Genomic DNA, 22,344 nt, shown 5'->3' with positions numbered 1-22,344 from the left:
TTAACTCTGATTTGACAGATCTTGATATTCTTGTTTGAAGGACGTACTATAACCCACCGGTCTTTTCCCACTTATCACTGTATTTGGTGACAGTCCTTTGTCTGTTATTGTGTTCCGCAGAGGGAGCTGGATGTTAATGAATGGAATAATGTCTGAGATTAATTTCCGGCCCTTTTTGAGCTGTGCGCACATAAAGCAGCTTCCAGTCGTGGCACACAATGACTCTGTGCTACAGTGACACCTCTACCAAAATCTGCTCGTTCCACATTCAGTCACTGTGAACACGTTGCCTCTTCATCCTCCCCAGACTGAGACTGGAGATGTCAGTCAGCGTCCCCAGCTGAGCTGACACCAACAGGAGCAGCTGGAAGGGAAGGAGGGCAGCTGCAGGGCAGCCAGATACTTAGTTTTTCCTTAAGGTGGAGGAATTACTGGAGCTGGAAACTCTACTCATCCAAGAAGGCCAGTGTGTTTGAGTGTGTGTGTGTCTGTGTGTGTCTGTGGCCTGCATTAAATAGTAATCAGGCAGCAGATGGCTGTTTTGTAATGATTAGTGTTTAATGATTTGCAGCGAGTAGAAAATCAGATAGTTTGTAAAACTGCACAAACAGCAAATTATAAGCATTAGCTAGACTGCGGGTTGTATAGATAGGTGTAGGGGGTAACACTGTACAGCACTGTACAACTACGTGCATTTTATCTGGGATCTGTGCTACAAAGAGAAGGTGAACTGAATAAGGTGACATGGATGTTGAAGAAAAATGATTTTTATTGAGGAACATCATGATTTTTGTTGAAATTTTTAACAGGTTTGTGTGCTAACAGGAACATGTGTAGTGTGTTTTCTGTTTAACTGAATTGCTCTGCAGTTTTTCATGCCAACTACAACCTGAGAAACTGAGGCAACTTACCACTATGACATAAAGATTTAAAGTTATAATTAAAGTTAATTTCATGCTACAGGTCCCACAGTTCTGAAGTCCAGTTCTATGCTGTGTAAGATTTATATAAACTGAAGTTATTTTAAGGAAATTTCTTTACACATAAACATTTTATTATAAAAAACTGTAGTGGGGAAATACTGGATCCTGGTTGAAAAAGTCTAAAAATAGGGCCTACTGGAATAAGCCTGATCAAATTTTTTATTTGTGAGATGCTGCTACGACAAAGCTGCCAATATTCCATATTTTTTCTTGTCTGTTAGCAAATCCATTGAAAAGATCAAACCAATAAAGGATTTATCTCCCTAACAAGTTCTGTCTGTGTTGCCCTTAGCATTTTTCTTTAAAAGATAAAAAAAATTTCTTTAAAACTATAAATGTGAGATCTGTCTTTATTAGGCGACAGGCCACACACAGGCCTTGGAAGTCAGAACATATTAAGAACTGGACAAACACATTGTTGGTTTTGGTTGTTTCATGGGATTGGGATTGGTGACAAAATAAAAATAAGATGAACTTTTCTCTTTGAAAGATATTGTCTTATCCTGTAGTTCTTCTTTTTCTGACGAGTTATTTCACCATAATCATCATCATTGTCATCATCATCAAAGGACACACAATGTGTCCTGCTTAGATGAATGACAGCTGAATGCCTTTGAAGCTGTCAGCGTGGGTGCTTTGGTCTGTGTCTCGCTGATTTGATTAACTTATTGATGGATTTTCGGCAGGGGCTGATAAGTACATGTAGTGTGTGTATGCACTCTGGCCATATACACTACAGTAGGTAGAGACTGTTTTGGTTGGAAAGAAAGCACATTATGTCCCAAGCCCCTGGACTGTGAGTCTCCATTTAATCAAGTACACAGTGTTCATTCTCCTCCTTACTGCCTACCTAACACATTGCTGGAGAAGCAGCTCTTATAAATCTCTGAGAGAGCAGGTAACAGATAACCAGGACGTTAGCCTTCAACTCAGTGAATTAGGGAAGCACTGAGGCGGCTTTGGCTAGCTTAATCAACATTGAAGAAATGACAATCCGAATCTACCCCACTGTCTTACAGTTTTGCATCTAATGACCTATAATTGGCTCATGACATTATGATGACCGCTGTCATCTGTGGTCACCCTAATACACACAAAGCTTGACTCCTACGTGGCTGAAAGTCTGTCAAGTGTGTGTCAATGTGACATGACATGCAGAGTCAGCAAGAAGAAAAAAAAAATCACAGTGTCATTTCTTGTCTCCTCAGGCCATATGCAGCAATGGCCAGCTAATGTACTACAATACAAGGTTACTGTGTTTGTCCGGATGGTGTGACTGTACTGCTTGCTTTTATGTTCTTGTGCTTTAAAATGGACACAGTCCTCTACACTGCTGGTTTGGAAAGACTCAGGTTCAGGTTTTATTGAAGATTTACTGGCCCTTCTTTCTCTGCACTTGGCAAGATTCTTACAGTATAATACATCTTATCAGCATAAGTGAGGTGGAGGAGTGTGTATCCCTGCCAAGTGAAAAGGCACCTTAGACTCACTCTGTTTGTACAAATGAAATTCTGATGTTGGGAAAGGACAAAAGAATAGATTTTGGCTCATAAGAAGTAATAGATCAAAACTGACTGGAGGCTTAATTAGGACATTTTTAACATTTAAGAAGGCGAACACCAGACAAAAAAAATTTGCAAACATCCTTAACCAAGGTAGTTTAACCTAATTCTTCATTCCAAATAACTTTCTCTGAATTAAAAAGCAAATTTGTGGTTGAAATATTTAATATTTTAAACTTACCATTTTAAACATTTGTAGCTTTGCAATTATAGCTAGGAGCATTCTCATCAAGCTTTGGATTTCTCCACATGTTGAAGTGGAGTGGTTAAAGGTTGGCGTTTAAAGGGTTTGGAGGGTGGTGTTTTTTTTTTTTTTTTTTGCTTCCCCACAGCATAAGCACAAGGACGGGATTAAACAGTGTGATTATCTGCTCTTATGTAAGCTACAAACATTAGTATGTCCAGCTAAGTAACTTACAACCTATGGTAGTAAGTCAGTTTGAGACACTAAAAAGTCAGACAATGTTTTCAACCAAATGAATTAAGATCATTTTAGCATAATTAGCAAGCAGCTGATAAAAATGGGCTAGTAGCTGGCAAATTCAGCTATCACTGGCTAGAAATGAGATGCACTGAGATGCATTTTGTGCTGGAATCAAGTACTGTAAATTGTAATATTAAATCTACCACCATTATCATTATACATATGTAACTTGCAAAAATGGAAAACTTGACAGGTGTAGCAACGTGCACTAACTGGGCTTGATTTCTGCAAATTGTCAACTGCTAATAAAGTGGGCTAAAGTAAGCTGTGTTGTTATAAAACCAGCCTGTCCAGATAAATCTTCACATCTTAAAGAAAGTGGACTGAAAACAGTGTTATGCTTTTAAGCCAGCGAGGCTGAGAACTGGTTGTAATGCACAAGTGCAGTGGCACATCTGAAAGGTGTTTGACAGCACTGACTGACTGTGTCTTTACTGTACACTTGTGTGTACATCTTCCTCTAGTAATCACTTCCCATGTCGGTTTTTACAACACTTACAGGAACATTAACCGAGTACCACACACACACGAGAGGATTAGGTTTCAAAGCATTCAATGAGGGGTTATTTGATACACTTTACTATCAACGCTGTCAGTGTTTCATCTGCTTGTGGTTGGTGGCAGCTCAGTTTTACTGTGTTTCAGCTCTCAGGGCACTTTCTCTGACTGCTGCAGAGCATAAAGTCCTTATCTGTGTTTTCCCCTAATGGTTTCAGACATTGTGGATTTAAAGTGAAATTAGATGATTCATGTTTGGACGTGCTGGGGAAACACTGAGTTTTTATTGTTGTCAATGGAAAACTCTTCTCATATGGGTGTGAAATGAGCTTCAACAAACCTGGGATATGCTGATGACAGGTTCTTTTAGAGACATCAATTATCAGTGGTCTGATGCATTCGGGCACACAGAGTTGGCTATTTGACTGCATTTGTCTTAAGGAGTTGAGGTAATGTTTACATGGGTTTGTACCTCCTAAAAATAACGCTCATTTCAATTATTGCTAAATGTATGTATGATGATCATGGGATTCAGTGTCATCATGAGCAAAAATCCTCCTTTTTGCCACATAAACTTACATTTTCCCATTCTTGAATCAAACAAGGGAAGGAGGTTTTCTCAGAATTTTATAAATTCATCAAGGTCAAAGTCTCTGAAACAGCATTTACAAAATCGCGGCACACTAAAACTTTCCCCTGGAACACAGAGACAGCTCTGGGATACACTAGGTCTTTAAATAAAACACTACACCTAGTTAGTGCAATAAAATTATAGCTTAAATGAACAAGGCTGACAACGTTTATGTGTAATTTCCAGCTTTGCAGATATTTGACATTTAATCAAAGGGCAATATATTAAAGTAGCATAACTATACAGTCCATATAAATCTAAAGCTACTAATTATACAGGCAATAATAATAATGGACTGAAGGGCTGACATTTACAGTGATGGGCACTGGACTCAAATTAGCTCCTAAAGGCCTTTATTAGACAGATACAACAAAGAGAGCACTTTCCAGCTGCACACATCAGTGCTTTTACTCTGAAATAATCACATCACGGGGTGGTATTCATTTTCATACATTTACCTGAACAGTGATTATGAAAATTATATTCAGACCAAGACAATCTGTCCTGGTTTCACACGTCAGTTCTCCACGCTGGGCCGTATGAGTCACATCACCTCAGTAGACAGAAGAAATAATAGAGCTAGTTTTAGAAATGCCATAATTTGTCTTATTTTTCACTGTGGATTCTGTATCATTGTTGCTTATTTGTCTGACATGTCATATTTACTGGTTGTCTTCTCTTTTAACAGGTGATGAGTGGGATTATATCATGTCTGAAGTACAGGGAACACTGGAGTTTTCTGTAGAGTTGCACAAGTTTCACAATGTGGATCTCTTTCAAAGGGGGTAAGCAATTTATCTCTGCAGAAATCACATTTCTGTTATTACTTTTGTTTATTACCTGGTTTCACAACTGGCAAGTCAGCAAACTCACAGCACATATTCATGGTGATTGCCGACAAAGGATCCACACATTTTAATATTTGTCAAGAGTAGCTGTTTTTTAGTCTTTTGACTTTTCTGTTTTACTAAAAAATGTACCTCGGCTGAACAGAAAAGGCAGAACTGAATTCAAAACTTAAATTTGTAGACACATAAGTAAAAACAGTACAATGAAGTACAGTGGTTTTAAACTGAAACTGGCTCTGTTTGTATTGTTGCTCCCTCAGCCATGTCTTGAAGGCAAATTAAAATGATTTCTTGAATTTAGCAGTTCATTATCAGCATGCCAATCTATCCCTGCGTTTCAGATAATCATTGCTAACTGATTGAGGAACTGAAGATTAAAGACAGATCACTCTGACCTTTGTATAGAATACGCTTTCCCTCTAACTGATTACAACATTGCTAAACAGAAAAAAATGGTTAAATACTAATGAAGATATGACTCATCCTGGAATGACGAAGGCACAATATTTGGTAAATTAAATTGACGTACCCTCTTTCCACTGCTGCATGGGTGGACTACACCTGTCATCAGCATTCAGACAACAGATTACTCTGCCCTAAAGATGCAAAACTGAATTAAGACTAGTGCTGTCAAGAGATTAAAATTAAGAGATTAATTAATTATGATTAATTAATTGATCTAATCAATCTCTTTTTTAATCTCACTTAAAAATTGCTGAGAAAAGCCCTCAACTTACTCAAAGGTATTTTTCATTTAAATTCATTATTACATTATTGTGGCAGATCTAAAGATTGATATAGAACAAAAAATGACTATATAAAGTCATTTATTGTTTTTAAACACACTTGAACAGATGCAGTTGTTGCATAGTTCATCACAAAGTGCTGAAATAACATCAAGCAATCACTTCTAGTAGGCTACAGAGGACATAGCAGCTATGCTGACCTCGTGCCTCTTATTTCTCCTTCTTCAGCCAGTCGCTGAGACAGACCAGCTTGGTCACATTTTCTGGGAGCAAGGCTGCGCTTTTCTTTTGCACTATGTGGCCTGCGAGGCTAAACAGTCTCTCACAGGGTACGGAGGTTGCCGGGGAGGCCAGGTACTTGCGTGCTAGGACTGACAGCTTTTCATAGGCTCCTGAGTGAGCTTACCACCGCTGCAGGGGACAGTCATCAATACTGATGCTGGGCTCTGCTCTGTAGCGCTGCAGCTCCCCAGACTCCATTTCATCTTCTCAGTCAGAGTCGGACCCCAGCAGGAGAGTGCTCCTCCTCTTCTTCTGAGCTGGTCCATCATCCTCTGTGGAGGGCTGGAGAATAGCTGCTCTTCTGGGCTCTGCTGCTTGGAGCATGTTCTCCAGACTGGTCCACACCTGAATGAATGAATGGATAAATGGACGGGTGGATGAATGAATGAGTGCCTTTATTTTATTTCATTTTGTGAAGCACTTTGTGTTGCATATAAATAAAGTTTGATTTGATAATAAACTGGACTCATCAGTCCACCTTATCCTTATAGTCTTTACCTGTTCCCTCTTTTCTCTTGGAAGACATTTCAAATCCTTGAAACGTGGATCCAGTGCTGTGGCCACCTTGAACCATGTCTCGTCGGCATCAGCTTGCCGTGCTGCCAGGTCCTTCTGGAAGGCATTCTTGAATTTCACCATGTAGGCTGGATCATCATCGGTGATGTCCATGACACGGTCCAGATGGCGAAAAGCAGGCAGCACTACAGAGCAAGAGACGTAGACCTCACCACCCAGCAGCTCAGTCACATACCTGCAGAGGTGGATAAGTTTGCAAAATAAACTTTCAGTTTCCCCCACTCAGTTTCGGTTGACCGAAAATCTGTGGTTGTTCTGTAGGTCCAACGTAGCCTGGACAGCCTTCAGGGTGCGAGTGACCATTGTGTCCCACCCCCAACAACTTAAGCGCAAGAAGCACAACACATAAAAACGGATTTTATAAAAAAGGCAACTGGCATACAGAAATGTTAAAGTTAGAGATTAAAATGAGGTTAACGTGATTAAAGAACAAAATGCGCTAACTATGACTGTTGGAAAAGTTGGTAATAGAAGATAAGACAATAAAACATGTGGAAATGGGCCGGTATATATTCTATAAAGTGATGAGGGAATGAGGAACAATTCAGTAGGTGGGCGGGAAGGAGTAAGGTGGTGGCTGGGGTTACTGCAGGGCACAAGAGTGGAAGGGTCTAAAATGACAAGAGAGTTAGTGATAATGGCAAAGGCAGGCCGAGACTGAATGAATGCATGACTGGACTGTGAAAATGTTTGACTTCTGCCTTACCAGATAAAAAGATATTATGCCACGGAAATATGGAAATGTGTTACTTCTGTGAAAACAGCATGTACGATTTACTGTAACCAGAAAGTGGAGAAAAACCAACCGTAGGCCATAGAAGCTGCTGTGGAAATTTGAAACTCATCTACTTTATTGATCAGTCTCTTCCAGCGTGATTACTGATGTGTATAAATAGGAATAAAATGAGGAATGTGTCTTAAAACAAAATTATTCCAACTTAATGGGCAACACTGTTTAATAAACACTCAAAATACTGTAGTAGATGAGTATAAATACACAAATCGTACAATCTAGGGGAATGTTCACTCACCCAAGCGTCAGCAGAGATTCCCCTGACCAATGAAACCATTCAAGAGAACAAGGAAACCCCTGTCCTATCTGTTTAGCTGATAGTAGCCCATGACAGATCTGCAACCAATATCTGGAAGCTCTCACCCTCACATATCAGACCTCTGAGAATATCCTCATGCTGGAAAGAACACACTAACACATACCGGAAAAAATCTTAAGCATACAGGAATATAATAACTAGTAATGGGCTGTACCAACAATTAGATCAGGAAGAAGTGTTAAATGAAAGAGCTAACAACAACATTTTTACTTTTCCAGTTGAGTTTTCAATGATATTCCGTGACATAAAAAAGGGGCCATGTTTATCCTGCCACGATGCGTCTGCAGGAAGATTAAATCCTCTCATCTGGTCGGCCTCCGGCTCTCTGAAACGACAGCTTTATCAAAATGATTTTCCCTCTCCAAATGGGCTGGGCTGAAGGTTTCTCATGGTAATCCGTTCAGCTGAGTGCACTAATATGTTTGTTTTTACCGGTTCCCATGTTGCTTCAGATAGCAGCAGAGATCTGACGTGAACACTAAACAGAACTGTATCCCATTGTAACGATGAAGCACTGTGGAATAAGAATAGTTTAGTTACCAGGACCTACACATCGTCCCACACTGAAATGTAATTGCTGAAATCAATACTAATCCCTGCACCAGACTGGGGGACCGCACAGCTGTACACTTAAGGGCCCAGTTGTACACTGATTGCATTAAAAATAGTGATTAAATCTGCATTTGATTTGTAAAGAAGGCGATGGCGATAAGCAAAGCCCTTTTAGTTTCCACTAATGGAGGCAAAGTCAGGGTCTTAGATTGCTTCAGATACTCAAATTACAAACCCAGCTGCATTTTCTTAATGTTATTTATTCCACTGTAAACAAAATGTAAAATACTTTGAAAATATGTAAAACACACCGAGAAATTTTTCAAATGTGTGCCTTACAGCCTTTTACACCTAATACTTAAAGCAAACAATAACGCTGTTTAATGGAAATGAAACCTTTAGCACACAGATCTAATCTCTGCTTTAAGACGTAGTGAATTAGCCTTTAACAGTTACTAGCCACAGAGTTAACCTGTTTCTTTCCATAAACAGCTCTTATTTAATTATAAAGCTTCAAAACTGTTCTCCATGCTCTTCTCTGCCAAGCCTCCATCTTTAGGAGCGCTGTTGCTAACACACTGGTGTGATGACTGTATTCACAGCCATGCTTTGGTCTCTTAGATAGCCAATACGTCCCCAGAGAGCTGAGATGTGCTTTTACACAAAGCTGCATTGACTTGACCTGTCAAAGTGACCCTTTCAAAGACGTGTTTCCTTTGCTCCCTATGGCGTGGAATGTCGTGTAAATAATCCATACATTAGTCAACCTGTTTTATAACACTGCGTTGATATTCCGTTCTCTTTCTCATGGATCTAAACGCATTTCTAGCTGTAACAACCTCATTTCCCCTCTCGGATCAATACATTTTCATTTTACCTTAAATGTAGCTGTGTAGATTTCTCGCACCCAGAGCTCATCTCACACCATGTACTTAACAGCCTTTTAATAGAGGTGCATTATTATGTCCTTTTCATTATTAATAACCATTGTCCTTTTACCCTTAAATAATTCAGCTACATTTGTACAATTCATGGCTGATTTTGTTTAACATGACATTGTTAACTTGTCATCCATGTCACAAAGAGCACTTCTGAAGCTTTGAAGCAGCACTTGTCAAGATTATTATGTAAAACCTGTCTTGTCGGTGCTTCAGTGGAAAAAAAAAAGCATCCCATATTCCACCTAGACACGTCTCCACAAAGTTAGATCACACTAAGAGTGGCTAAAAAGCAACACCATAGACACAAATGTTATTTAATTCCAACATATTTCCTTATAAGTGAGCAAGTTCTGAGAATTTAAAATACAGTGGGAATTGTTTTATTTGATATACGACAGATTTTTTTCCCCACTGGCACACATGAAATTCTAGTGTCAAGTATGGTCATCAGTGAAAAGTGTCCATCCACAGCAGGTGACTCAGTAAAATGAAAAGGTGAAATTAAAAATACCTGTGAAACAGAAGAAAGTGTGAATATTATAGAGAACTGGATCCAAGAAAGCTATTGCCACACCAGCATGTATGAACATTTTACTGTTCATATTATTTATTTTCTTGATACCTACAGGCCGTTTGGAGATGTCAGTGTTTACATTTATTTCATTAAGTTTTAAGTGTGGTTGGTTGTTTCCTCCCACTCAGGTTCTACCAGGTACGAGCAGGACTGAAGGTCTCACCTCGAGTGCCCCACAGGTTGATAGCGACAACACAAGACAATACAGGTAAGAGTTTGATGTTGATGTTTACACACATAATACTTTTAGACATCACATTGACTTTACCAGTCTGACAACACTATCCTCATTCTTATCTGCAGATAAGCTCTGAATTTGCTATATTGGTTCTCAGTAATCGTAATCCGTTTTTGCACTTTTGCTAAATGAACCTTGGGGCTGGAACATTTGTTCCGCAAACACCAACTGTTTTGAAGCATGTGTGGAGACTGAGGACGTTAGGTTTTACAGACCAGAACTCATATTCAGTCATGGACAGGCTGCGTTGTTTGTTTGCTGTGGTTTGTGTCACTTTGTGGCCCTTCTGCGTCTCTTTGTGCTCATTTTACATCCTTTTGTTGTCTTTTTGCATCACCTTGTAGTCCTTTTGTGGTAGTTTTGTGTTTCTCTGTAGTCAGTCAGTGCATCTTTGTGAACATTTTGCATCTCTTTATGGTAGATTTATGTCTCTTTGCAGTTGTTTTACATTTTGTTGTAGTTATTTTGTGGTTTTGTGTCTCTTGGCAGTCTTATTGTCTCTGTAGCCATTTTTTGGTCATTTTGCATCTGTGTGATCATTTTGTTTGTCCTTGTGGTCATTTTGCACCTCTTTGTGGTTGTTTTGTCAACATTTCTTTCTTGAAAGAAATGTTGGCCTGTTCAGTAATCCATCTGTGTATTCTGTTATGTATATTTATCTGTTATGAAGATAGATAACGAAGTTTAAAGATTAAAGACATCTTCTATTATCACTTGATTATACAAATCAGATTTTACAAATGTCATCATGGGCCTCAAATATTGATAAATTTGATGTTATCTTGACTCTATACTTTAGTTTAAATCATGTTTGAACAGGTTGGGCTTCATTCAGCAGTGGTCCATGTCCAAAGGGGACTGAGTGTGAGAAAGTCTCACTTCACACAGGGACACGTTTCATGACCATGTCGCCTGTGTCTGAATTACACACATAGCGTTGGTCATGGTTGACTTTGAAGTCTGTGTGAAAACAGTAATCTTTCACAGTGTTTTGTGTTAAAGTGCATGGTTGTGCAGAGAGTGCAGTATTATGTGGATGTGGAATATGAGCACGTTCTCTGGACTGTGCTAGCCTCACAGATTTATTCCTTCATGCCCTGGCTGTATTCCTGACATCTGCGGGTTCAGAAGAGCTTCAATTAGAGACATGACTTTCTTAAAATTGAGCTAAACACAGATGCCAGAGGAAAATGAAACAACCATACATTTTGACATCTGCTCATTATTTTTCGGCTTTATTTGATGATCAGTATAGAGAGAGAGTTAGGAAATATGAACAGAGAGGGATAAGACAAGCAACAAAGGTCCCCCATCCCAGCTGGGAGTCAAACTGTGGACGTTGCAGCTATGTGGTATATGCCTTAACCATTCGCCTACCAGGGCACCCTACCATCAGCTTACTGAGGTGTAGTGAATTTACCTCAGAATGCACCAGAATCTTTGAGTAGTGGATAAAAACGAGAGTAAAAATAGCCAAATTAATTTCTTTCTAACAACACGCTGTTGAATCGATGAGTGTTCCTTCCATTGTTGCTGCTTTCAGAGAGAATGAGAGTGGTGTCTGGGAATGTTATGGCTCCACCTTGTCTCTGTGATTTAAGACATTTGGCTGTCTTTGAAGACTGCCTGACTCACAGTGCAGAAAATAACTTGCATTTACAATTACATAGTCTTCCAGCACCAAATGGGAACAAGATGGTTTCACTTGTTTAGAATGTAAATCAGTTTTAGTTTCACTTTTCTCGGTTCTTGGTTTTCTTGATAATGGCTTTTTTTCTTTGTAACGTCCAGATGTTGACGAAATAAATAAAACTTCTGAATTTCTGTGTTCCAGGAGGAACATTTCCATTTCTCTTATAATGAAGGATTTAAGACTATGAATATGGCAGAATAGGGTTAAAGATGGACATGTTTTTTGCAGTGCGCTGAAGAATAAAATAGAAAAGCTAATCCTAAAATGTCTTGTTTTAAAGAAGACCATGTTAACCTTATGCTGCCATTGTGAGAAGGTTGCTGAGCATATTCCGCCATTTTGAAAAGGTTGGTCTGTCAGAATATGTAAACAAAACGTGTAGTGTAAAGCATGGCTGAGTAGTAATGGTTTGAGTTTAAATGTCCTAAAATATAAACAAACAGATTTTTGAGTTGAGGGTAAAGTTAAATGCCTTCTGCTGGTTATACTGGTGTATTTAACCAAATTAACTTTGCGATACATTTCCAACGACAAGTGGTCACATGACCCTGTAGCTCCAGTTGATTTACTGGCATGTGTAACGCAGTTGCCAAGTTGCCTGTTTCTTTCTCTGTTGTGCAATAGACGCAAAAAGATTGCAAAAAGACGCAATTGGACAAGACACGATTGGAAGTAAAAGTTAAATGTCTGCATAGAACCTTTCATAATGCAAATAAAGAGATTTTACAGTTAGATCACCTGTCAGAAGGCAGAAAAGCTCTTTGGCACATTCGGCTCTCCAAACGGTTAAAATGGAGAGGCTGCCTAGTACTACTATGAATAAAATGGATGCAGTATTGCTGTGTTTCAATTCTTTTGCATCACATTTGGTAGAGTTTTAGTTTGAACAGGTTCTATAACATCAGAGTCAACTGACTGGTCGTTAGAGGGGTGTCATGTACTCTCTAATTTAGAAATTTGTTTAGGCAAAAGTAAAACATTTTGTTTCATTGTTGGAGTTTTTCAGTTTAACTCTGGCACAGTAAAATCCATAGAGCACAAATGTGTTCATTTTGGCCTTACAGTTGTGGATCTATTACTGATCTGTGTGTATGCTTTTCAGCTGAAAATGCCAGAAAACAAAATACTGTACTGTTAATTTGTGGCAACAACATTTAAGTTTTAATATTTTTCTCTAAAACCAAAATAGTTCAATCAAAGGTTTGTTTCTTGATTAAGAATGCTGTAGATAACCAGCAACCAGCTGGGTAATAAAACCAGCACAGTGCACTTCATGCACTGTGTGCTTTACATCTTTTAATTTCTAAATACAAGTACTTGCAGATGGTTTCTATCATAATTTCCATCCTTCTATCCAATCCCTCTCTCTGTGTCCTGTTTTGTATTCATAGGTTGCGACACAGTGTTTCTGAACCTACCCAAGCGTTAAAATCTGGATCTCTGGCAATGCAGAAAGCCGTTTCTCTGGCAATACTGATTCACAGTAATAATAGCTATTTTTAGCTTGCCATGACTGGAGCACCGTGTGTGTCTGTGTGTGTGTATGTGTGTGTGGTCTCATCTAGCTGTACGTGTGAGGACCACTTCTTGGCAGTTCCGCCTACTGTTCCTTTGAGGACGTAATGAATTGTGAGGACATTTAGGTCTGGACTGAGGTCCTGACTAAGGCTCAGTTGGGGGTTGTGTTAAAACCAGGACTTTAGTTTTAGACATGTAGCTGCTATGGTTCAGATAAAGGCTACAAGGGAGATAATGTGTCAGTTTCAGTGATCTCACAGTTATAGCAGAGCCAAAATCTGTGTGTGTACACGTGTGGCGGCAAGGATGTGACTTATTGTGAAGGCAGTGTGTCTCAGTCTGAGGTGTGACACTGATTCATGTCATTTTGAGTGTTTTCTCCAGAAACGGTGACAGGGCTACCAGCAGGGAAGACTATTTCCTCACCTCATTATGGACGGAGAGAAATCCTAAGTAGCCAAAATATGAATAGATTGCAATGGAGGTGGTAAAAATAGAGGTTCAGTAGTCTTGCTCTCAATAGTCTATTTTTAGGGTGCTAAGACCTAGAGGTGCAGTTTTACATGATGTCAGGTGAGGAACAGAAGGTGGAGCATCGTCCAGCTGGAGGAGGCTTCAGTATGAAACAAAAAGAGTTTTGTCACTGTACATTGCCTCAGTCCACAGTGTGTAAATACAGACAAATCTGCTTCAGTTCACATAATACACTCAATTACTCAATACTCTCGATTTATTTGTAATTTTAGCTCATTAAAAACTGACTCTGAGTGAGTCAGCAGCGCAAGCAAATATCTGGTATGAAGAGATACAATTTATACTCTGTTACATTTCATTTCTTCAGCTACATACGGCTGAAGTAATTAAACCTTTTGAGAAATAAGCTTATTTGCTTTCTTTCCAAGAGTTCAGAAGATTGAAAATAGGGGGAAAAAAACTATTTGCCTTTACATGGCAACGTGTTCAAAAGCTAACATTATATGTCTTTTGTTGAACCCATACATAAACAGAAAAGATTTTCAGTTCTCTGAGGTGTTACGAACAACAACTGGATAGACTGTTATCACACTGATGTATATGCTTCATACTTTAAGGCACCTCGCATGATAGCTATACATGCAATTATTTTTTTAAATATTTGTTCATCTACAGGTTAAAATAACAAAATACATCATAAATAAGTTGACTTTAGGGGTTTTGGTAAGCATATTTTTTCATACTGGCCAGAGCAAGGCTACCTGTTTCCCTCTGCTTCAAGTCTGTGTGCTAAGCTGGACTAAACATGCCTGTCCTCCTAACATGAGTTTGATATCGATCTTCTTATCTCACATATGGAAAGAAGGCAAGCCTTTCCAAAAAACGTTAAACTATTCATTAAATACATCTGTCTGAATAACTTGTAGCTTAATTAGATTCACCTTGCACCACATGCCTGTGTTCAGTATTTATTTCTATATTCTTCCAGCCTATTTCATGCAGATAACACCATCCTATATTCCACTGTTTGTTAACTCTGTCAACAAGGTCACATATTCCATAGCTGCTCTAAAGCACTGCAGCCTATATATATATTCCACTGACTGCAATCCTATATTTTACTAGGCATTTGTGGCAAATAAGGAACACTGCACCACTGTACATTACAGTGAGGATAATATCCGTATTGTAATTGGAAGGCTGCGTCCCTCCCCTCCCTCCTTCCACAAGGTCGTGCATTAAGCCTGTGCACCTCACAGGCTGAATCCTGAGCATAAATGCACCAGCCAGCGCTCCGACCAGCGAGAGGAAATACATTCATCATACACAGACACAGGAAATAATCCCTTACTGTGTTCTCTGTGAGAGTGTATGCTTGACATTTCAATTGTCTCTGCCCTTCAGACAAATGAATTGTGTGTGAAGGATCGTGCCACACACTCAACCGAAGCATTTAATGACTGTGATTCACGCACAACAACATGGTGATTTTCAAGTCAGAATGTTAACTGGGAGAATTGGATCGCTGTTTACGGTTAGTCCTGCTGCACGAACTAAGATACTCCCTCATATTAGTATCATGAACAGCAATTCTGCATAGAGAGTTTTATGTGTTTTGCTGATAGGGTGTGACTAGCGCACACTCTCGCACACATAGCAAACACTCACACAAAGCAGATGTAGAGCACCAGAGGCTGAAAGCAGATTATTTCCTGCACAGACTAACTGTGGCTAAAGCTTAAGGGCATTTCAGCAGGTTTAATGTGCAGGATGTGATAACGCCCCAACACCTGTGAGAACCGCAGTACACCAAAGCGTCAGAACAGGGTGGGTCTGATGTGTTTCTGTTGGTCTAACTGACTATAAACATGAACGGCAACACTAAAATCTATTTTGACTGCATTCATAACAAACAAGAACATAAAATATGAGTTAGTGAGTCTTGTTTTTTGGCTTGTCTCATATTTTTGACTCACTGTCCTGTGACTTTGACCTAAAAAGTCTTGTAATTTTTTTTTACCATTAGTATTTTTATTGTCATGATCTCAAAATTTTCTACAGGTGGTATGTTGACATTAAGCTTTTCATTTTTATTCAACTGGCAGAACTGGGCTTCCATAGCTTTTAAAGTAACATTATATTTTTTTTTTCATAACACATTTCTCCTTATATAAATTAAAGGTTAAATTCATAAATAGTAAAACACACCTTTGCTTAATTTTGCATCCAGTGGTTTTGTTTGTATAGTCTTACCTGTAGCTTATGGGGACTAAATGATAGCAACCTTTAGATAGATTTAGACAGAGACTGTTATGTGACATGACTCTTTGCTACTCTCTGCTACTCTTTTTCCATTTGAGACCACAGTGGCTTCTGCCCAGCAAACATTTGAACTCCTGCTTTAATTCAAACAAGGAATAACATGCTGTAATTTTATAGACAATTGTGCCTAACAGTGTTAGGTATACCTTACAATATGTCCAATGAAATTCAGTACAACACAAACATAAACTACAGGCTCAACAATATCAAATATATTTCTCTCTCAGCTAAACTCTAACATTAAAAGATTTACAAAAACAGTACTTGTGCATGGCAGTGTACATTGTACAGCTGCTGCTTTCTTTACGCAAACAGCACTGCTATCAATGTCAAAGTGGAGATCTCAGCAAAGCAGCTTTCTTATCAGGGTCTTATCACTTCTGCTCCCCCCGGTACACAGTGTAACATTTAATCAATCCAGTAAAACAAACTGGCATTCAGAAGAGGTACAGTACACATGAGTGTGTGAAAATAGCAAGGGCAACTGCAGCAGCTACAGTTCATTGATTTTGTGACTTTGACCACACTGAAGGGCCATCTCACAGAGCGAGAGAGAGCATGGACGCACCTGGGGGAGGTCTCAATGCCTTCGCAGGTCAAACGCACACATAATCATTTATGATAATTCTTCTGAAGAGTCTGGAAGCTTTAATCCACCTAACTTTTCTTTAGACAGTGGGTAGACACCCTGGAAGCACATCAAAAACAAAAAAGTCACATTTGTCTGACTGTAAGGAGGCAGTGCTAAACACAGAGCTATAACTCCTTCCACATGCAGTACATCCCCAGAGGGATTACACCTTCTCTGTCACATATCCACCAAGTCTTTGACAACAGTGATGCTCACACGCATCCGTCATCCTAGCTGGGGCTGCTTGATGCTGCAAGTAGTCACAGTATTATCAGGAGAAGGCCTGCGGAGAGGGGCAGAGTAGGAATGAGACCGAAAAGAGCACAACCTCAGCAGGAGACTTCAAAGACCTCTCACAGCTCGCAGCTGGACAGCAACTCTTCCTTAGTGACTGCAGTTCCTCCAGGGAGAATTTACTAGAAGCAAAGAATAAACATTGCACACAAAGGAGATGGAACACGGGAGACGGTGAAAATCGAATCACCAGGGGACTCATTTATCAATTGTGTGTACACAGACTTTTATGCATAAATGTGTTCTGCACATAAAACCCAATTTATCAACTTGTTCTTGTGCTTGAAAATTTGTGTACATTTAAAGCACTCCTGAGCATGCACGCCAAAAAAAGCTCCTGCTGTGATAGCTTCCTCCTTTGTGGACACTCTGTTCACTCTGTTCCCCAGCACAGTCAGAACTGGTCAATGAGGCTCATGGATCAAAGTTCACCAAAGCTGAACTCGACTAAAACACTTTGCCCCCTGGGAGTAGATTCACTAACGGTGATGATTCCACTGGAATTAACTGAAAGAACCGCAAAATTTTGGCATCTTAAATCCTGGTGTGACAGCACCCTTAGAGGAGAGGATCAGTAACACTCTCATGTATGCATGTTAAATATGAAGCTACATCCAACAGCTGTTAGCTTATCTTAGCATAAACGCTGAAAGCAAGGGAAACCTAGCCCAGCACTAAAGCTTACAAACTGTCATGTTATATTTAGTTTTTTTTAAATCCATACTTAAAAAAGATGTATAAAAACAAGTAAAGATGTGATATTGAAAAATATACTTTTGAGGGTGATACTGATCTCTTTGTCTGACAAGACAAAAGCAAGAAAGTGAACATTTTTCCCCAAAATGAACAATTTCGTCAAGGCCACTAAGACTCTGTTGAACTGAAAATTGGACAAATACAAAGCTGACTTGAGAATGCAGACATGTAATTTAAATTGGAGCAAACATGAACTGTTACACACAAATGTATAACTCTGTTATACACATTTAATCTGGAAACATATTCACAAATCTTAGCACTTGTTTCTACATCTGAATATACACACTGAGATCACTTTCAAATCCCAGTAAACATCTGCAAATGTCAGGTCAGGCATTCGTAAAACTTATGCATTTTCAAATACGGGTACATATTTAAAAGTCTGAGCACATACGGCAAATATCACTTGATGCATTTGCCAAATGAAAAGCCTAGATTTATTCATGGTTATGATGATCAGTGTATTTCTGAGACAACTCCATGTTTCATCAGTTAAATATTCATGTTTAGTATTGTTTGATTGTGTAAAATCTCTGCACGCTGTGACGTTGATGTAACGTTATGACTCTGCTGAAGTTCAGTCAAGCTTTGATACTACTGTAGCATTGAGCTGATATTTACTGTGCATGCTGTTGTGTCCCATATCAGGAGAATGCAGCTTCAGCTCTGCAGGGGTTTACGACGGCACCGTGTTCAGCCGGATATTTCAGATCCTTTACAGAAACGAGGAGATTGCGGTGAATGACTGTATGATCTTCAAAGTCCATCTGCTATTGGACGGAGAAAGGGTGAGTCATGCCTGGTGACATTTTCTGTACACACGCTCACACACTTCCCGCTGAAGCAAAAAAAAAAAAAAAAAAGAGAGAATAGGGGATGCCATTTGGCTGCTTGCATTTCATCAGTAGCCTGGCTGTAAAATGCATGACAGATAATTACAGTGAAAACAGCTGTAGAACAGTTTTGTTCCATAGCTGCAGCTCGTGTCTTTACAACACATTAAATGGCCATTAATTTACGCCTTTTATCATCCTCTGTTTCCTCCTGCACACATGTCCTTGCTCTTTTGCTTCTCAAAAGCAGCTAGTGATATATTGAGTGGCCTTTTTGGTCATAGGGTGTAATGTTAATTTGTTCATTTCAAAAGTACGAGCATCAAATCTACACGCTCGATGCTGATGTGTGTCATGCTGGAGTGATCTAAAGCATGCTTGGAGTGTAGCACTGGGCAAGCAATCTTGGTCTGTCTGCTGTGAGTAATGTATCTCAGCAACAACCGATGCTGTACAGCAAATGAGCTAAACAGCAAATAGTACGCCAAAATGCTAAACTATGACAGTGAACATGGTAAACATTATACCTGCTGGATATCAGCTTGCTAGCATTGTCACAGTGAGCATGTTCGCGTGCTAATGTTGGAATTGAGCTAAAAGGACCTCTGTGCCTAAGTACAGTTTCACAGGCTGGGTTGCACTGCTCTATGTAAAAGTAAAATCTATATATATATTTTTAGCTCTTTGCCAATCCTTTAATCATTTTACATGCCCCCGATCTTTCAAGTTTCTGGGGGAGGTATGGAGTCAGATCTCCAGACTTTGAACAATTAATTGTTGTGCTTCACAGAGACAAAATTGCCCATCCCTCAGCAAAGTGCAGAAACAGTAGTAAATATGTATATAAATGTGTATATAAATATGTTTATAAACATAAACAGACTGATGATCAGTTGGTCTAATTTCAGTTTTAGCCAGTAGTCACTTTGGTTGTAAGCAATTCACAACAGTGAGGAACAGAGGCTTTACTCTTTACTCTTGCAGGTAAGAAAGCTTAGCAGTTGACACAGTCACTGGTAATGATTGAAGCTACCAACAGGGACTGTCTAGAATGAATAGAATGCCTTTTATTGTCATTATAAAATGACTGGCTGGAGTATGATCCCCCAAAATCTACAGAATGGTAAAGAGATTTCCTTTGTGTTAACCATTATAGACACAGAATCAGTATAAGGATTACTGAGTTCAACGATGTGCCTCTCAGAATTAATGTGCTTTAATTGACAGGCACCTGCAAATTGCCTGTGCCCCAGACTGCCTATGTTCAGCTCAAATGATCAGGCATGTAAACGTGTCAGACAGTTATTGATGTACTGTCTTTTACGGTTTAAACATGAGCGCGACCCCGAAAAATCCAGTCTGGTTTTTTTTTTTTTTTTGGGAGCCACCAGACCTCAAATTGATCAGTGGTGACAGACAACGATAAGACAGGCTCGAGGCTGGGACGTAGGGGAGTTAAGATGGCCCCTCTCGAAGCTAATCATCCACATGATGGCCGTAGCTCACACGCTGACATTACCCTGCACCATACCTCATATCGGCTCTCTGACATATGTCTACAGTATAGATGCCTGGATTACTATGGAAGGATCCCTGCTTCAGTCACAATGTGGATATTCCGTCTGACTTCACTTTGCATGACACTAATTGTAGATGTTCATGTGGAGGTATGGCGACAAAGGAGCTTAAAGGCATATCAGATTTGAGCTGTAAGCTCTCCCCAAGGCTCCCCACTCATTAACCTTCCGGAGGTTATCTGCTACTGACAGCTACAGATAGCACAGACTAAAATAGCCCTGCATTTCCCCTGTGTACACCCGTATGCACATGCTTAATCAATCAGAACATCAGCATTGGACAGAACTGCAGATCTGTATGTTTACTGTAAGTGTGAGGGTGTGTTTTGGTGTAACATTAGGAGAAAGAGAGAAAGAACTGTGTGTAACCTTTATTATAGCCAGCATTACTGTATCTCAGTCTTCAAAAGACTCCATTACATCGACTGTCGGCATCACCTTTGTTTGCTCATACCTTTTATTTTTCCACTTTGTTGTTCAGATTTAAATAGGCACTCTGTATTGGTTAAACCTTGATATTCTACGGCACTCTGAACATGAGAGTAATTCAATTCTGTTCAGCCCGCATTGGATTAAAAGAAATGCAGGGATGCAGTTTGTAGCCCACACAGAGAACATAAACACTTCATTAAAAAGAACTTTGAAGTGACTAAATCAGAATTGCAAACAAGATTGGTCACAGTAGGATGCAAGGCAAACAGCACTTTTCATCGACACCCAATTGTATATACTGTATAACCACCATATTCTTGCTAATCACTTGTGATCGCTGTTCCTCTTCCCTGATTTAATGTTTGAAATGCTGGTGAATGACAAATAAAAAAAATAATAATAAATGAAAGAATAAATGATAAGTCATGATTTTTTTTTTTTTTTTTGCAGTGGTAGCAGCATGATTCTTGCAATGTCAGTCTGCCGGTTGACTGATTGACTCCGTTGGTCCAAACTGGATAGATTCCTGTAAAATTTGCCACAGACAGCTGAAGTCCCTAGATGATCAATTCTAGGGTCTGGACAAAATTTCACTTTGGCCAATACTTTGGTTTATGACCAGATGTTTTCATGCCACCTGTGCTTACAAGCAAATGTTAGCATGCAGGCAAAACTATGATGGCAAACATAGCTGGTAAACATTACCTGCAAAACATTCAAACATCAGCATGTTTTAATCAGACAGTACTTATTTAGGCAGGCTGTACTTAGGCATGCTGTGCCTAAGTACAGCCTTAAAAAGTGGCTGTACTTAGACACAAAAAAAAAAGTGCATTTCCATCATTTCCATCCACCTGTTTTATGTGTGTTTTCAATTTGCTCATTAAAAAAACCCTGAGTAGAAACAGTGGAAAAAAAGAACTCAAAATATCACAAAAATCTTTTTATTCTTAATTGGTGGAGGTGGAAAAGTTGGTGCACTGATAAAAGCAAAATGCAACAAAGTGCAGTGGACTTGTATATCAAGTGTGTGACTTTCACTTAATTACACAATCTCATTGTGTCCTCTTCCTCTGCAAATGGATAATTAGCACCAATAATTGTTTATGTTGATGTGCCTAACTCGTAATGTTCACACCACAGTTGTGGACTTGACTGTGCATTAATTCGAAACTTCTTTTGCCAATTTTCTGAAAGTTCTGTAAAAATTTGTGCTAAATTTGGATGGAAACATGCACGCAGACTTGTTGCCACTGTTTCCCACACAGTTAAACATTTCACAGATTTCCTCTGTGAAAATGACTCTGAGTCTTTGCAGCTCTGCTGGCTATCAAATAACCATAACGAATGCACAAATTGGAAATCAAGCTAAAACAAGACACACCTTTGCAGCAGTGTTTATCTCATTTTGAGGAGGTTACTTGACAGTTTATCAAGTCTGTTTCCTTGTGGTGTTTTCATTATTTTGTCTATCCCTTCCATCTCACCTTTTCCCTATATTGTCCATGCATTAACAACACCGCTGTACCAATGTTTTGCAGGTGGAGGAAGCCTTGAGTGAGGTGGACTTTCAGTTGAAGCTGGATCTTCATTTCACTGACAATGAGCAACAGTAGGTTTTTGAGCAGTTTGAAAGTGTGTGTGTGTCTATGTGTTTCAGAAAGAGAGAATAGTAGACTTTCCAATGTCAACTAGGCATGAATAAGGGCTATTATGTTCTTTGGCTCATAGCCATCTCTTTAAGCACCTGATCGCAACTTCTGTGCTGGCAGTACATGATTACA

General features: G+C 39.3%; 1 protein-coding gene across 1 annotated transcript in view; it reads left to right on the top strand.

Annotated features, from left to right (window-relative positions):
• Window positions 1-4,866: 4,866 nt before the first annotated feature.
• fam135b (family with sequence similarity 135 member B) overlaps window positions 4,867-22,344 on the top strand; it is a 37,091-nt gene continuing 19,613 nt past the window's right edge. Inside the window, exons 1-4 of the mRNA XM_041054067.1 lie at window positions 4,867-4,943; window positions 9,918-9,997; window positions 18,367-18,506; window positions 22,102-22,172. Coding sequence (XP_040910001.1) covers window positions 4,867-4,943; window positions 9,918-9,997; window positions 18,367-18,506; window positions 22,102-22,172 — 368 coding nt within the window. The remainder of the gene's footprint in view (window positions 4,944-9,917; window positions 9,998-18,366; window positions 18,507-22,101; window positions 22,173-22,344) is intronic.

Source organism: Toxotes jaculatrix, chromosome 13 (assembly GCF_017976425.1).
Source record: "Toxotes jaculatrix isolate fToxJac2 chromosome 13, fToxJac2.pri, whole genome shotgun sequence".
NCBI lineage: Eukaryota > Metazoa > Chordata > Actinopteri > Toxotidae > Toxotes > Toxotes jaculatrix.
Note: the sequence above shows the minus strand (reverse complement) of the source record. Positions and strands in the feature narration are given on the sequence as shown.